This window comes from Mauremys mutica, chromosome 12 (assembly GCF_020497125.1).
Source record: "Mauremys mutica isolate MM-2020 ecotype Southern chromosome 12, ASM2049712v1, whole genome shotgun sequence".
In the NCBI taxonomy this organism is placed as follows: Eukaryota; Metazoa; Chordata; order Testudines; family Geoemydidae; genus Mauremys; species Mauremys mutica.
In genome coordinates, this window is record NC_059083.1 from 63880870 (window position 1) to 63897955 (window position 17086).

At 44.0% G+C, this 17086-nt stretch overlaps 1 protein-coding gene across 7 annotated transcripts in view; it reads right to left on the minus strand.

Moving 5' to 3' along the window:
- TBCD (tubulin folding cofactor D) overlaps positions 1-17086 on the minus strand; it is a 266851-nt gene that overhangs the window by 80125 nt on the left and 169640 nt on the right. For all 7 annotated transcript variants that reach the window (XM_044983298.1, XM_044983304.1, XM_044983301.1 and 4 more), the window contains exons 24-27: positions 16282-16313; positions 14071-14133; positions 12968-13044; positions 3849-3930 (exon numbers count right to left, since the gene is read on the minus strand). In XM_044983298.1, the coding sequence (XP_044839233.1) occupies positions 3849-3930; positions 12968-13044; positions 14071-14133; positions 16282-16313 (254 nt within the window). The remainder of the gene's footprint in view (positions 1-3848; positions 3931-12967; positions 13045-14070; positions 14134-16281; positions 16314-17086) is intronic.

A 17086-nucleotide genomic window follows, 5' to 3' on the forward strand; every position in this document is an offset into this window, starting at 1 on the left:
TGCAGATCAAAATGAGGATAGACTAAAAAAAAAAGAGAGAGAACAAAGAAAATGGAGATAGGGAAGAGAGGTATGTGGAACCTCTGTGTTTTTATTGCATGTTGTCCATGCATAAAGAATACCATGTACTGCACGCAGCCTATTGCCACAATAAACTGTATGTGTAGGAAATGTGTTTCTTATTGTAGACATGGACCAAATGAGATGTTCTTGACTGACCAGATTTCAGCTACTGTCCCAAACTTTTTCTTAAATGAAGAGCAAAATATATGATCAAATAAAACCTGTGTAACTTGTAACTATGCACAACTAAAATACTTCTAAGAGTTGCAATTTACATAATCTCTTTTAAAAAAGAGTTAAGTCTCAAAAATAAGTAGCTTTACTAGATATATACTTTCTTTTTAGTGTTTGCAAGGGATACAGAAATCAGAATGGTTATGAAGATCGAAACAGTGAAGTTGCTACCTGTCATCTAAGGGTTAAATGATAAGGCAATATTTGCTAGAAGAAGATAGTTTGCCATAATACAATGCATTTAATCACAACTCTTGACTCCATTCTGTTTTGTTTTGTTTTTTTTTTACATCCCCGTACAGTCAGCAGGTCTTAACTACTGTATCTCATCAGGAAACAGGAATCTAGCTACCTATTCAAGAGCTAGCACATTTTCATATAGACGTATTTATTATTTTAAAACCTTCCTAACCACAGGCCCATAATAGAGAGCCCTGAGGCCATATGCAGATACCATGCTTGCGTAGGCACTCAGTGACAACATCTCAGACAATGGGGTTGAAGTAGCATTGCTATGATTGATGTTCATTTCAAACGGACAGTCTTAGCCGAATGATAGAAAATTCAGAAGTGACAGAAAGCAAACTAGCAGCTATTTACTGATAACTGCTAAGCAGTAGTAATTACTCTACCTCCAGCAATGTGACATTACATGCCCCCTACGGATGTGTGCTTGGTAAAATAGCACAGCCCATGAAGTTTCTACAATTTTCATTAAACAGGACCTGCAGCTACTGAGAGGAGATCAGAAGAGAAAAATCTCAAAAGTGAGCTGTAGGCATACAAGAGAAACAGAGTGAAAATAAAAACACAGAAGAAAGAAGAGATACAGCAGATGAGAAGTGAGAGTGCAGAGGAAAGAAAGTAGAAAATAAAAAGAAATGAAAGAAGTGATGTGATAGCAACATTGCAGGCTAATTAGGACTTCCTTGCTGTGAAAAAACTCAGATTTTGATCCACTAAAGTTTATGGTATTATTTAGCTACCACGCAGTCATGTAACACTGGCGCAATACATCAAAATCCCATTTGGTTAACCCCTCCATTGCTGCTTGGATTTAGGAATATCTATTATCATGGTACCTAATAGGAATATCTATTGTCATGGTACCCAGGCCGCTCAGTGGATACACTGTATGATATAGTCTCTGCCCACATAATTTCTTCAGGAATTCTGGGGAAGTTCCTAAAAATAGATTTCAGATCGTATGTACATGTTATGGGTAGTATAGAGAAAACGATAATTTCCACAGAAATATACAAAGCTCATCATACTGACATTTAATTTTAAAAAATGTTTACATTCTTGGTGCAATTTTTATCACCATGTGTATGGATGCCCAGAAAACCTTGGTAGACTACAGGTATTCCGATGCAGCTGCGCCGATGTAAGATCTCCAATGTAGCCACTCTATGCCAACAGGAGAGAGCTCTCCTGTCGGCATAATTAGACCATAATGAGCGGCAGTAACTATATCAGCAGGAGAGTTATACTGATAAGTGTTAGTGTAGACACAGCCAGTGTAGGAACATCTCTTCCCCGAATGACATTACCTACATCTATGGAAGCACTCTTCCGTTGACTAAACCCCAAAGTAGACGCAGCTATGTCGGCATCGCTATGTTGGTTGGGGTGTATTTTTTTCACATCCCTGACCAATGCAACTATGTCAATATAACTTTTCAGAGTAGACCAGGCCTAAGTCATCTGCTGCCCTCTTACTTTACCATGTCCACACTCTCCTTTCTGATTTTGACACCCTTCTATCTTCTTCTCCACACAGTCCCCTACCCTCATCTACCAAGACTTCAACAACGTTTATATCCAGTCTGGCCTATTAGTTCTCCTTTTTTTGACCTTCAACATTCAAACTTCCCACTTTCCAAAATGATCAAAACACTCTACACTGTCATCAGTAAACATTACTCCTTCCTTAATCTATCAATTTCTGAGCCCTCTTTGACTACCACTTCCTCTCCTTCAGCATTGCCCAAAAGACCCCATAAAAAACCAGTCAACTAATAATGAATTGTTTGAGGGGCAACAAAGTATATTTGACATGCATTTGTTTAACAAAAACAAAAGCCACAAAGTATATTTAATAACTGTACATTTCTTAAGTGCATCTCTCCTCTCTACTCTTTATATGCTGCTTGTATGTCCACTTAGATTGTATGCTCTTTGGGGAAAGGATGCATCTTCCTGTACAAGTGAGCAGTACAGCACATTCTGGGAACTACTGGAATGGAAAGAAATAATGAACTATGGTATTATAAATGTGATATAGGAATGACAAAGAAAATAAATATGGGGAAATATTCACATAATTCCTGTGCAAAATGTATGCAATTTCACTATCTCATTTAAATACAGGAATGTAAGAATTGCCATACTGGATAAGACCAGTGATCTATCTAGTCCAACAGCCTGTCTTTGATGATGGTCAACACCAGATGCTTCAGAGGATGGTGCAAGAAACCTCAGATTAGGCAACTATGGGATACATTGCCCCCCACAATGAATGTCTCACCCAAACCCCTAAGAATAAGTGATTGGTTTAAACCCTAAAAGCATGAGGTTTTATATTAAACAAATTAAGCACTAACTATACCAACTCTGGTTAACCTTGTTAAACTTGCAAGTCACCATTCCTTCTTTGAATCTTCCTACGTTTTTGGCCTCAACATCTTGTGGCAATGAGTTCCAAAGTCTAATTAAATGTTATGTGAAAAAGTGTTTCTTTTTATTAGTTTTGAATTTGCCATCTTTCAATTTCACAGAATGTCCCCTTATTCTTGTGGTCTGCAACAGAGAGAACAAAAGCTATCTGCCTTCTCTGTTCCAGTCATTATTTTGTACACTCATGTTCCCCTGTATTCACATCCTTTCTAAAATGAACATTTCCACTCTTTTCAATCTCTCTTCATCTGGGAGTTTTTCAGAGCCCTTAATCACTTTCATTGCTCTTCTCTGACCCCCTTTAAAGTCCCTTGAATCACAAATAGTCACATTCCATCATTTCTTTTTAGAAAGATTATGACCAAAAAAAAAAAAAGACATGTAAACTAGTTCTTGGGTATCTATGTATCTCTCCCTGAACAGTAAATTATTGGTATTTCTAACCACCTTGGTTTAATTATTAAAAGTAAAATGTTCAAATTACATGGAATTAAATAGAAGAAAGAGTATTTTCAGGAGTGCACACAAATGATGAGCATGTATACTGAGAGCAGCAATTCAAAAAGTAAATACCCAAGACATAAACAACATTGTCCTATACACATGCAATCTTTTTCTTTCATCCCTCCAAGGCATTTTTCCACATGGAGCATAGGGATGGTGTATATTAATTATATAAATATGTACCTCCAATTAAGTGTACTTTAAAATGGTACAGAACTGGGCTGGGCCTTCAGAATTTGCTAATCCACTGTGGTGCTTTTTAAACAACCTATTTTGCCTCCTATGAATCTCTTCTACCTGGACAACCAACATGAATAATTAAAAGACATTTGTTAATGAAAACAGAGACAATACATATGAATCATTACCCTGAAGAGCTGGATTGGCTTCTCTCTGTTCATTGATGTAATATTCATTACACAATGCAGCAAGTGCAGAGACTGCAGCTTCCTGAAATAAAATTGTAAGCTTTAATAAAACTTATATTTGATATAATATTTCTCTAAATGTCTACTCTAATATAACTGTGTCCAGAGATAGGATAATGGATAAGAAAATAGAACTGAATTCTTTATATTAATCCTACCTATAATTATTCTTTATACTATTCCCCATAATTATTGAAATCAACTTTTTTATTTTGATTAAACCTCTTGTACATTATCCTGTAGGAGTATCTTTAAACCAGTGTATCCTTACAATTGTCGTGTTTTCTTAAGACAACATTATGAATTATATTGATTATATAAATTCTATCCTAATAGATTATGCTGATTAAAATCTAAGAAATTATTACTGACTTCTGTGTACCATATTCCCAGTTCATTTTAGAGTTTTCTTCATGTACCTAGAAGTGTATGATACAGGAATCTTTCTTCTCTATTCTATAATCTACATTATTTCCAAATTCATATGTAACAACTGTTTTTCCCTCAAAAAAAATGTAAAATGAACTCAGAAATAACATCTAAGAAATTCTAAGGGGTATAAAATATTTAAAATCATGGAAACCAAATATACAGCACAGCTGTTTTTTTTGACAGTCCCTCAACATGGTTACATAATTTCAGTTTAGAATGGTGATGGGGAGCAGTACTGTACACATCAACTTCCATACCTTTAGACGACTGATCTCTGTGACAGGTGCAGCAAACAATTCTAGCACAGACATTGCTTGAGAAATAAATGGCAACTTTTCTCATAAAATTCACAGTAGAGCTTCATTTTTCAGCCAATAAAATAGTGACGATCAACATAATAACATTGACAGCATATAAAAAGAAAAGCAGCATGTACTCTTCATTCCCTGTTAATAATAATGATACTTTCATAATAACATAGGTGTTCTCAACTGTGAATACGGACTGGTAAGAAAAGAGTTTTCTCTGTCATCTTGCAATTCTATCCAAAAAAATATTTGAGAAATGAAACAGATCAGGTAATATCTTTTCATTGGACTAACTTCTGTTGGTGGAAGGTACAAGCTTTCAAGCTTGAAAGCTTGTGCCTTCAGGTCAAGAAGAGCTCTGTGTATCCTGAAAGCGTGTAGCTTCCACCAAAAGAAGTTGGTCCAATAAAAATATATGACTTCACCTCCACTCTCTCAAGTATCCTGGACCCAAAACAGCTATAGCACTATAAACGCCTGAAAAATATTCATCAGATTTGATCTCCATGCTGAGCCAGAGATTTTGAAGAAAATCGTATTTATTTTAATATTGCTGATTACTCTAAAACTCTGTATTAGGCAGGTATCTGGAAACATGAAAAATTATCTTCTCACCAATATGCAGCCATATCTTAGAGTCACATAAAATACCTGGATGTAAAAAAACATCGCTATTCACTGTTTACTTGCATGAAACTGCATTATATAAGTAAAGTAGATGTTCGCATGCCAGGAAAAAATATTAACACTCTGTCCTTGAAACATCTTTTTTTTTTTTTAAATCAGGGGAAGGATACTCACCCAATAGGCAACATCTAACTAAGGTTAGCTTTAAAATCAAGGGGTTTGGTTCAAATTCTCTTGACTTAAGTCTATGATCAATTGTCTATGAGCTCAGTATCAATTTCCTGCAATAAATCACCTGTCAAACTGCTTGGCTACATCTCTACAGTTTCCACAGGTAAATCAAGAACTCCCAAATTTCTGCTTTTAGATTCTTCTCCAGTGATTTGGATACCTTCCTGTCTTCTCCTCCTCTCCTGAATTTGTAAGTATTTAAAAAACTGGGCCACCAGTACCCATGCATTTTTGTAATTAAAAGGGGCTTTAGAAGGGAATTTTCTTAAGTTTGTCTATGGTTAGAAAAGTAGCCATGTGAAAAAACACAGTTACCTTTTCCGTAACTGATGTTCTTTGAGATGTGTTCCTCGTGTCTATTTCACAATAGGTGTGCGTGCTCGCCATGTGCACCAGTGCCGGAAATTTTTCCCCAGCAATACCCACAGGGGAGTGCCCTAGTGACCCCTGGAGTGGCGCCTCCATGGCACAGTATAAGGGGCACTGCCCGCTCCCCCCATCCTCAGTTCCTTCTTGTGAGACAACTCTGACAGAGGGGAAGGAGGGTGGGATGCGGAATAGACATGAGCAACACATCTTGAAGAACACCAGTTACAGAAAAGGTAACTGTCTTTTCTTCTTCGAGTGATTGCTCATGTGTATTCCACAACAGGTGATTCCAAGCTATATCAGTTGGAGGTGGGAAGGAGTTCACAAACTCTCGGCACAGAGAACGGCCCTGCTGAACTCAGCATCCTCCCTGGTCTGAGAGACAATCACATAATGCAAGGTGAACATGTGAACTGAAGACCACGTAGCAGCCCTACAAATGTCCTGAATGGGACATGGGCCAAAAAGGCAGCCAACGAAGCCTGCGCCCTAGTCGAGTGTGCCTTCACAATTGGTGGCAGAGGGATTCCTGCCAGGTCATAAAAGGTACCGCTGCACGAGGTGATCCAGTTGGAGAGCCGCTGAGTGGAGATCAGCCGACCTTTCATGCGCTCGGCCGAGGTGAAGAACAGTTGTGATGACTTTCTGAATGGCTTAGTCCGCTCCAGGTAAAAAACCAGAGCCCATCTCACATCCAGCATGTGGAGGCGGTGCTCCTCACTGGACGCATGGCGTTTGGGGCAGAGGATCGGCAGAAAAATGTCCTGACCCATGTGATAGGCGGAGACCACCTGAAGGGTGTGGGCGGAGCTGGACCTTATCTTTATGAAACACCATGTAGAGGGGCTTGGAGGTCAGGGCCCTGAGTTCTGAGACCCGCCTAGCCGACATGATTGCAACCAGGAAGGCCACCTTCCACGAGAGGTATGACCAGGAGCACACAGCTAGCAGCTCAAACAGGGACCCTGTGAGATGGGCCAACACCAGGTTTAGGTCCCACTGCCGGACTGGGGGCCTAACATATGGGAAGAGATGATCCAACCCCTTGAGGAATGGGCCAGTCATAGCATGGGAGAATACCGCGTGGCCCTGCACTGGTGGATGGAAGGCCAATATGGCCACCAGGTGCACCTTGACTGATGAGGGCACCAGGCCCTGGGCTCTGAGGTGAAGGAGGTAGCCCAGAATAAGCTGGATCGGGGCAGCCACTGGGGAAACGCCCCACTTGTCCACCCATCTGGAAAACCGAGACCACCTGCTTTCTAGGAGGACGTGCTGAACCCCTTCCAAGCACGTCCTTTCCTTCCTACCTAACCGTTGAGCAGCCATCCTGTGAGGTGGAGTGCCGCTAGGTTGGGGTGGAAGAGACGGCCCTCGCCCTGGGAGAACAAGTGCAGGCGGGATGGCAACGGCCATGGCGGGGCAACTGCCAAACCCATGAGGGTCCCGTACCAATGCTGCCAGGGCCATGCCGGGGCAATCTGAAGGACACGGGCCTTGTCCGTCCTTATCTTTTCCAGGACCTTGCCGATCAGCGGGAACAGGGGGAAAAGGCACAGAGAAACTGGCTTGACCAGGACAGGAGAAAGGCATCGGAGATAGCATCCTGTCCCAGCCTGCCCCCCGGAGCAGAACTGGTGACAGCGCCAGTTCTGCCGAGTCACGAACAGGTCCACCTGGGGAGTTCCCCACACTTGCATAAGTCTGTGCACCACCTCTGGGTGGGGAGACCACTCGTGCTGAGAGGAGAAGTCCCTGCTCAAGCAATCCACCCGCATGTTCCGGGCGCCCAGCAGACGGAAGGCCTGTAGGCAGATGTTGTGGGCTATACAAAAATCCCACAGCTTGAGGGCTTCGCGGCAGAGGATCGAGCCCCGCCTTGCCTGTTGATGTACAACATCAAGGCCGTGTTGTCTGTGAGGACCCTGACCACCCGGCCCTCCAGGTGTGAGTGGAAGGCCATGCACGCCAGCCGTACTGCCCTGAGCATCTTGACATTTATGTGGAGGGTCAGATCCTGAGCCGACCACAGGCCTGGGGTCTGAACGTTCCCCATGTCAGCCCCCCCATCCCAGGTCCAACGCGTCGGACACCAGTTCCAGCGACGGGACATATTTCTCGTGGAGGACCACCGCCATAGGGAGGTGATTACTGGCTCGGGCACTGTGAGGACTCTGTCCATCCTGTCCCTGGCCTGGGAGAACTCCGAGGCCAACCAGAGCTGGAGAGGCCTCATCCTGAGTCTGGTGTGACGGACCACATACGTGACCCAAGAGCTGGAGGCACGCTCTGGCTATTGTCACCAGAAACCTTGTGACCACGTCGATGAGCCCATTCAGGGTCTCGAACTTGTCCGGTGGGAGGGAGGCTCTGGCTGACAATGTGTCCAGGACTGCCCCGATAAACTCTATGCGTTGTACTGGGAGTAACGTGGACTTGGTGGTGTTTACCAACAGGCCCAAAGTGGTGCACGTGGAAAGAAGGAGCGCCACGTGATCCTACACCTGCGACTGGGAGCTGCCCTTGACCAACCAGTCTTCCAGATAGGGGAAGATCTGGACCCTCCCGCACCTGACGTAGGTTGCCACCACCGACATACATTTCATGAATACCCTGGAGGCAGTGGACAGGCCAAACGGGAGGACCATAAATTGCTAGTGTTCCTCCCCCACCATGAAACGGAGGAAGCATCTGTGCCCCTCAAATATATGAATGTGGAAGTACGCATCCTGCAGATTCAGGGCAGTGTACCAGTCCCTGGGATCCAGGGAGGGGATGATGGAGGCCAGGGAGACCATGCAGAACTTGAGCTTCACCATGTACTGGTTAAAGCCTCACAGGTCCAAGATGGGCCTGAGCCCCCCTTTGGCCTTCAAGATAAGGAAATAGCGGGAGTAGTACCCCTTGCCTTTGAACTCCCACAGTTCCGCTTCCACCGCTCTTAGGCCCAGGAGCCGCCCCACCTCCTACTTGAGCAGAGCCTTGTGTGAGGGGTGCCCCAGGAGGAATGGGGGCAGCGGGTGGTTGGGCATGGAGGAAGTAAACTGGAGGGTGTAGCCCTGGGAGATGGTGTTGAGGACCCATCGGTCCGAGGTCAGCCACGACCACTCCAGGGGGAAAGCACACAAACTGGAGAAGGGAAACTTTATTGAGGATGGATCCCTGATAAGAACTGGCAGGACGCCCCCGGGCGCCCTGTCAAAACCGCCTGTTTCCTGCTTGCTTGCCCTTGGAGGACCCAGGCTGGGGGGCAGGCCAAGACTGCCTCTATGGATGCCTTTACAGTCCCATGACTTCTTATATGCGGTCTCGTATTTTGAATGGGTGGCCTGAGCAGGAGTCTGCTGCAGCTTGAACTTTGGTTTAGCCGGAGCTGGAACATAGAAACCCAAAGTCTGGAGAGTCATGCGGGAGTCTTTCAGGCCATGCAGCTTTGTATCCATTTGTTCCGCAAACAGAGCTTTGCCGTCAACCGGGAGGTCCTGCAGGGAGGTCTGCGCCTCGCTGGACAGCCCAGAGAGCAGGAGCCGTGACGCCCTTCTCATGGACACCGCAGAGGCCATGTCCGCTGCATCCGAAGCTGCCTGCAGGGTTGCCCTGGCAGCCGCTGTGCCGCCCTGGCAGCCGCTGTGCCCTCCTCCACAAGCACTTTGAACTCCTTCCTGTCGTGCTCCTGGAGGGAGTCCTCGAACTTGGGCAGGGAGCCCCACAGATTGAACTCATACTGGCCCAGGAAAGCCTGGTGGCTTGCCACCTGTAACTGGAAGCTCAAGGACAAATACATTTTTCTTCCAAATGAGTCTAGCCTCCTTGAATCTTTATTTTTCAGGGTAGGAGCTAGTTGGCCCTGACATTCCCTGTGTTTGACCAACTTGACCACCAAGGAGTTAGGAGCAGGGTGGGGGTATAAGTATTCATACCCCTTGGCAGGCACAAAATACTTGCATTCCGCTCTCTTAGAGATAGGGGCCAATGAGGCATTTGCCACAGGGCATTTGAAATTTTTGCCACCCCTTCGTGGAGAGGCAAAGCCACCCTGCCCGGTGCCGAGGAGGACAGTACATTAAACAGGGACTCTGAGGGCTCCTCCATCTCCTCTGCTTGGATGTGGAGGCTTGATGCCACCCTTTTTAAGAGTTGGTGGTGGGCCCTAAAGTCCTCCTGCAGGACACAGGGAGGAGGAGCCATAATCGCTTCATCTGGGGAGGGTGAGGAGGCTGACACAGTACTGTGCGTGTCCACCGGCACCAGAGGGTCCACCACCTGGTTGGGCCCAGTGCCAAGGATGTACGTCCCACTGACTCCTTCCTCAGAGGTCTGGAGAGGGAGGCCAATGGTCCTTCTGAGGCTCCAGCCACCGAGTGAGCCCCAACCGGGGGCTGCATCGGGAACCACAGTGCCCACTGGTAACATTGGGCCGGCCACAGGGCCCGGTGCCACTGCTCCTGCTGTGGCACCAGTGGAGCCAGCTGTTTGGCCTGGCTGGCCTGGCCCATCGATGGACTACAACGAAGGAAGGCTGGGCTGACATACAACCTGCCACTGTCCCTGGACTGGGAGGAGTGGCAGCACCAGGAGCAATGCCAACCACGGGACTGCAATCTCGACGCAGAGGACCGATACTGTCGTTCCGCAATCAGCTCCAGTGGGCAGACCCGCGACGGCAAGACGCCAGCGATAGACGTCCAGGGCTGCAAAAGTGGTGCCATGGCAGGGTCCTGGAGTGCGACAACAAACCAGGACGACATCAACGTTTGTGCCATGACCGACTGCAATAGCCCCTCCGAGATGAGGGCCTTTGGCATCGTCTGCCTCAGTCCTGTCGGTGTTTGCTCCTCGAGGCGGAGCGGTGCCAAGAGTCTCGATCAGATGGAACCCAACTAGACAGCCTGGTAGGCATTGAGGGCGATCCACGTGGACTTTGCCCTGAATGGACACCGGGCAGCGAACGGTGTTGGGAACATTCCCTCGACCAAGAGTGGTACCGAGTCGGGGGTGACTGTGGAGATCCCAGCGGCGGCTTGCCTCTGGAACACGGGGCCAACATCAGCGGTGCCCCTGGTATCAGCAGGGACATAACGTCCCGGGCCACCTGCAGGGCCTCCAGTGTGGAGGGCATCCGGACATCCGGGAAGGCCAGCTCCAAATGCGCTGGGCTACTCCACTCAACTTGAGTCGGAGGCCTAGAGGCTGGGTCTAGCCTCTGTCCTGGGTTTACTCCGGTGCCACGGCGAAGAAGGCCTCTTCCTAGCCTTCTTGGCATGGCCCGTGGACAGGGAGCAGTGCCGACGGTGCCGAAGGGTCGCTGCGCACCAACACCACAGTGCCCGGTGCTGACTCGGAGCTGCACACTGCATAGATCATCTACAAGTGTCGTACAACTTAAAACCCAGGGCACAGGGCATGCCTCGGCCCGGGTGCTCTAGCTAAACTAAACTAAACTAACTAAACAACTAATTAACTACAGGTATCAGACACTGAACGAACAAGCAGTTTGGGGCATGAGCTACAGCAAAGCTGGAGCACAGCAGTTCTGAAGCACCTTCACTGGCGGCAAGAAGGAACTGAGGGGAGGGAGGGGGAGTGCGCAGCGCTCCTTATACCATGCCATAGAGGCACCATTCCAGGGGTCGCTAGGGCACTCCCCTATGGGTACTGCTAGGGGAAAAACTTCCGGCACCGGTGCACATGGTGAGCACGCACACCTATTGTGGAATACACATGAGCAATCACTCGAAGAAGAATGCTACCTTCTACTCAATGTAACGTGTGTGTTTTGAGTTATATTTGCTTGCTTTACTGACAAAAAACTGTTTTTTATTCAAGTTAGCACTATGAAGTCAACAAAACCATGTTCCAGCAAGCTGGATATTATTCTGCTTCACACATCAGTAACATTTTCAGAATGATGTTAGAGATAGAAGGAATATAGCTGGATTTTTACATCTCTGAGTTGGTAGTCCTGGTAAATTGGACAATCACATTAAATCTGATTTGAAAAAGTCACCAGAAGAGGATAATTGTGGCAGTTTTTACAGGACTTCCCTGAGGACCCTCCCCCATAATTCCCCAGTCAGCAAACTTTATTCTATACATAGCATAGATAAAGCAATCTCAAACCAGAGTCTCCTGGTATTAAGATGGAAAGACAAGTCTAGTGAAATGTCATCCTTTCTTCAATCATTGGGAAAGCAGGGCAGAAAGTTCAACACATACTGTTTATAACTGTACGCATAACAACATTGCATTAAACTGCCACTACCGTAATGAAAATTAAGACATACAAAATAAAACAGCAGGAAAGCCAAAGTGAAGCCCCTTAAATAAAATAAGCAAAGCAAGATAACTTCAAAGGCAATCATCAAATGGCAGATAGGTAGGAGACAACCGCTTGAAGCAATACTGTCAGTAACTGCCATTGTTAGCTCATGAGCTCTCTTCAAATGTGCTAATAAGAATACCTTACAATATCAACTCTCAAAGGTGGAAAGCATCACTCAAAAGATGATTTTTGGAATTTTGGAGTCTGGATCATTACAAGAAAGGAACTCCTTTAGCCAACTTAAGAGATGAACCTTCAGGAATCTCTCATATCCCTCAGGAAAAGAAAACGAACCTTTCACAAGGCAAAACACACAGACCACTTAAGAGCCTACAAAAGAGTTGTCTGTTTAAGTGTGCATGCAAACAAATACAATACACAGAGTATTAAGAGAAAAGGAGACTGGAGAACCACAGAATAAATCATCATGAAGGGGGAAATTTTACAAAAGTAAAGATGATACTGCTTGGTTTTAAAGTTCCGAAAACATTTCTGATAAATTCCACACAAGGCAATCCAGACAGTGAGGTTACTGAATTCAGAATTCCAAAAAGGACAAAACCATTTGGTCTTACTAGTCCTTTCATCTCCACTGTTAATTTCTGTTTTTTTTTAAACCATTAGTTCTCCTATCTCACATCAGGAAGTGAGAACTTCTAGAATAACAAAGGCTACAACACTGCTGAGAGCAACAAGGAAAATATATCATCAGGAATGTTTGCCTTCAGAGTATTTGTTTAATAAAGCCAAAGAGGATAGAATTACTGTACCTTTATTTGCTGTCTTGCAGTGCTTGAAATAAGAGGCAGACTTCTTAAACTGTCATTTATCAACCACTGCCAGCCATCTGGAGCGGTAGAAAAGATATTCAGTATAATTTTAGTGACATAGTCTTAGGTATATTGACATCTATTTATAGTGGTCAGCAATTAATTAAAACTACTTATTTTTTGTTGCTCTTTCTAAAATAACTAAAAGGTGTGAATTACAATGAATGTAGTTATTTTGTTTCAATTCACTGAATACACAAGCCATAGGGCTCAGTGTTCTTCTCCTGGGCCTGTAATGAGAGGAAGGGATAGGAAGAAACAATTTATAACAACTTATTCAGGACAGATGCTGCTAAGGGTCCAGCCCTTCTCAGGCCAGGTCTACACTACAATTTACTTTGGGATAACTTACGTCATTCAAAGGTGTGAATAAGCAGCAACCACCCACCCCGAGCAGCATAAGTTACACCACCTAAGCGCTGGTCTGGACAGTGCTATGTCAATGGGAGAGCTTTTCTCACCAAAATAGCCACCACCTCTCACAGAGGTAGATTTATTATGCTGACAAGAGAACTCTCTCCCCCTGGCATAGAGTGTCTTCATCAGACATGCTACATTGATGCAGCTGTGCCGATGTAACGCTTCTAATGTACACTAGCCCTCAGTCAAAAACAGTCATCATGATGAAGGACTTCGTAGGTGGGGAGTACAAAAACAGGGCATTTCATCAGGAACCCTCTATTTGAAGAAAAAATAATAAATGTTACTGACCAACCCTTAATCAGCAGAAATGCTGAAAAGGAGACTCTTATTTTCCCACTGCTAAATTTTATGATTTTCAGAAACTTTTTGACAACTTTAAGAGAAAGAGGCTTGTTTGGGGGTGACACAAACAAAAATTTTCTTAGTACACTGCTAAATGCAATATTTTCAACCACAGATTTGTGTACCTTTTTGAGATTTGTTAACCTACCCTAACTCACTAACATCTTGTTATCAAAACGTAGTTTCCTAGGATAACATCACTGGCTAGTACTATGTAACCTTAGAGAATTATAATTAGAATTATGACATAACATAAGACTACTGAAAGTATCACATACCGATTATGGGATCCTCTCTAAATGGCATTTTTGAAAGTGACAACTTTTCAATTAAAGTGCAGACTGGGGGAGAAAAAAAAGACAATTAGATCATTTCTGAAAATACTAACTTGCAATAATTTTGACAAAATGCAGTCATACCAGTACTGATGTAATATATGTGGTTATAAAAGAGTGTATTTAAAACAGAAGAGCAAAAAATGTTGCAAATAGAAATATTCTAACATTATAGCTCAAAAATAAATATGCAACAAGGAAACTGAAATGGAATGATGCTTGTGGTTCCAACATCAAAAAAGAACTTACGCTACAGTAACTTCGGTCTTTCCAGATGTGGTAGTCCCACTGTAAGGTACTTAGGCATGTGAGATCAGATTTTATTTTTAATAGCTGTGTCTGTTGGGGCCGTAAATGCATCCTGTGCCTCCTCATGCTCCCATGCAAGGACAAAGGGTGGAGGAGCCAAGAACCTCCCATAGTTCTCTAACAACTCAAAGTCCATCTTGGTTGAAGACTCCAAAATGTGGGGACTGGAGGACAGGTAATGGGATCTATGCTGACTACAATATCTCAGAGAAGCACAGTTACTGTAGGGTAAGTAACCATTCTTTCTTCTTTGAATGTGTGTCAGTGTGGACTTCATTGTAGGTGACTGGCAAGCAGTATCCCTATAGGACAGTGGGAATGAATGAGGAGTTTCAGTTGTATCAGTACTGCTCTCCCAAAACTGGCATCCAACCTATCCACTAAAACCAAGGAGCAATGTTTGATGAAGGCCAAGAGGATTACTCTACATAGCCACCTTATAGATTTCTGATAGACATGCCTGAAGCAGGCAGAAGATGTTGCTTGTGCTCTGGTGGAGGGAGCACTTGATGTTCAGTGGGAGAGGGACAGAAGCCTGCTAGTATCATGGCAAGACTTACTGTGTTATCCATTTCCATAGCTTTTGTGATGAGTGGTTAGATCTCTAGAACACCTGACTAGGGCTAAAAGTAGATAGGGGGAAAAATCTGAATGGATTCATCCTCTCACTGTAATCTAATGTGTGTAATTTCTTTTCCCCCATTGCCAAACATGGCTCCAAGACGACGACAGGCAGGCTGATTAACTGGTTTAGGTAAAATTCTGAGACAACTTTAGGAACGAGCTTCAGGTGAGGTCTCAGCAGCACCTTGTTCCAATGTCATATAGCAAGGTTCAGCCATAAGTGCCTGAAGCTCCCTCACTCTTCTGGCTGAAGTGATAGCCACAAGGATGGTCACCTTTCAGAGTGAAGTAATGCAAGGGGCATTCTGAGAGAGGTTCAAATTGGGGCTCCATGAAATTCTAGAGTACTATTGAGGTCCCAGGCAGGGGTGGGTTCTCAGACTGGTGGCTTAAAATTTGGTAACATTGGGTGAGAGAAGACCAAACACAATTGCACAGGTGCATGCCAAGCTGAAATTGCTGTGACATGGATCTTAATCCATGTTGAACAAAAGGCCAGCCTGCTATAAGTGCAATCAGTAGTCAAAGTGGACTTCCCATATCAAGAACCTCTTCCATTTAAAAGAATAAGTTTTCCTGCCCTGTATCAAGATTTCCTGGACCTGTGGGGAGCAGTCCTGGTCCAAGGTACTAAACACCCAACAGCCACATCTTCAGGTGCAATGACTTCAAGTCTGGATGAAGCATCTGGCCATAGTGCATAAGATCAGTTCCAGGTGGTTTGGGAGCTCTTTGAATAGCAATGCCATAGGATAATGCCTCAGATCCAGCTCTGGTGCCAGATGCCACCTCAATACCAATGAAGTCTCCTTCACTACACTACCCTGATTAATTTCCAAAGTGGTTCTACCCTGTGCACTGAATGAGGTAGGGGTCCTGTGCAAAAAAAAAAAAAAAAAGTGATCATATAATTAGATATGGTCATAATGCATATGATACCAGGAGCCAAATTTAAGATTGCATCGACAACCTGAATACTGGCATTTCTTAACTTCTGAATACTTGACTTTGCAACTTTAATGTTCTTTTAGTGTAGGTGGGTGGGTGGGTGGGATGTGCACAAGAGAGATCTTGTATATACAATGTTGATATTGCAAGAAAACAATGGAATGCTGAGAGATGCAAAAGTTGAGGTAAATAGAGTAAATTAACTAACATATATTTGATATTTTAATTCAATGAAAATAGCACCAGCCAGCTAACATGCAGAGGGACACCTACCAGCTGGTCTCATTAGTTCACCACCTAAACCCCTGGAAAATAGAAACAAAAAAGGTATTATTTTCAGATGACCAATTACTGTACACAATTAGGTATGCTGCTTACTAGAACACAAGAAGTTTTCAGATGAAAAGTATCCACAGAAGTTCAACAAGTAAAACTCAAGTCTTCCCAAGATTAAGTTTGTAATCCCTCCAATCTTATGTTTGACCAACTCTCAAACGGCACTGTACCATCTACTGCCTTAATTCACTACAAAATTCTTACAAAACCTTATTGTACACTCCATCTTTTCTTTCCAAAGAACACAGACCTAATTTCTCTAATCCTATTTGAAAAATAAAAGGCACTCAGGTTCATGCTTTTTTTTCCTGATAGCCTCACTTTAAATGTACTATGGCCCTGTGGAATTTACCACAGGATTTTTCAGTCACAAAATCTGTCACCATCCTAGAGTCTTTCCACTTGAGAAGCAATTGTTTGAAAATCTTTCCAAAAGATATTAGAACTTTATTCTCTAGTTTATACTTTTATAACAGAGCATAAAGCTTCAAAGCCTCTTTGTAATAGAAAAACAAAGTTTAAAGCTTTAGAATACAGATACATGCCTTCTACATAGGATGGATTTTTGGAAGAGCTCTCCTACAATATACCACTCAACACAATTACACTGGTAGTCCAGGCAATGCAGACCTGCCAAGCCTACAGGTTTTCCCATAAGTTATGGATTTGCAGACCTTTCTATGGGGAAATCTGCTATTTCTCATAACCCCTACCTCTAAGGAAGGGCAATCAATTCATTATT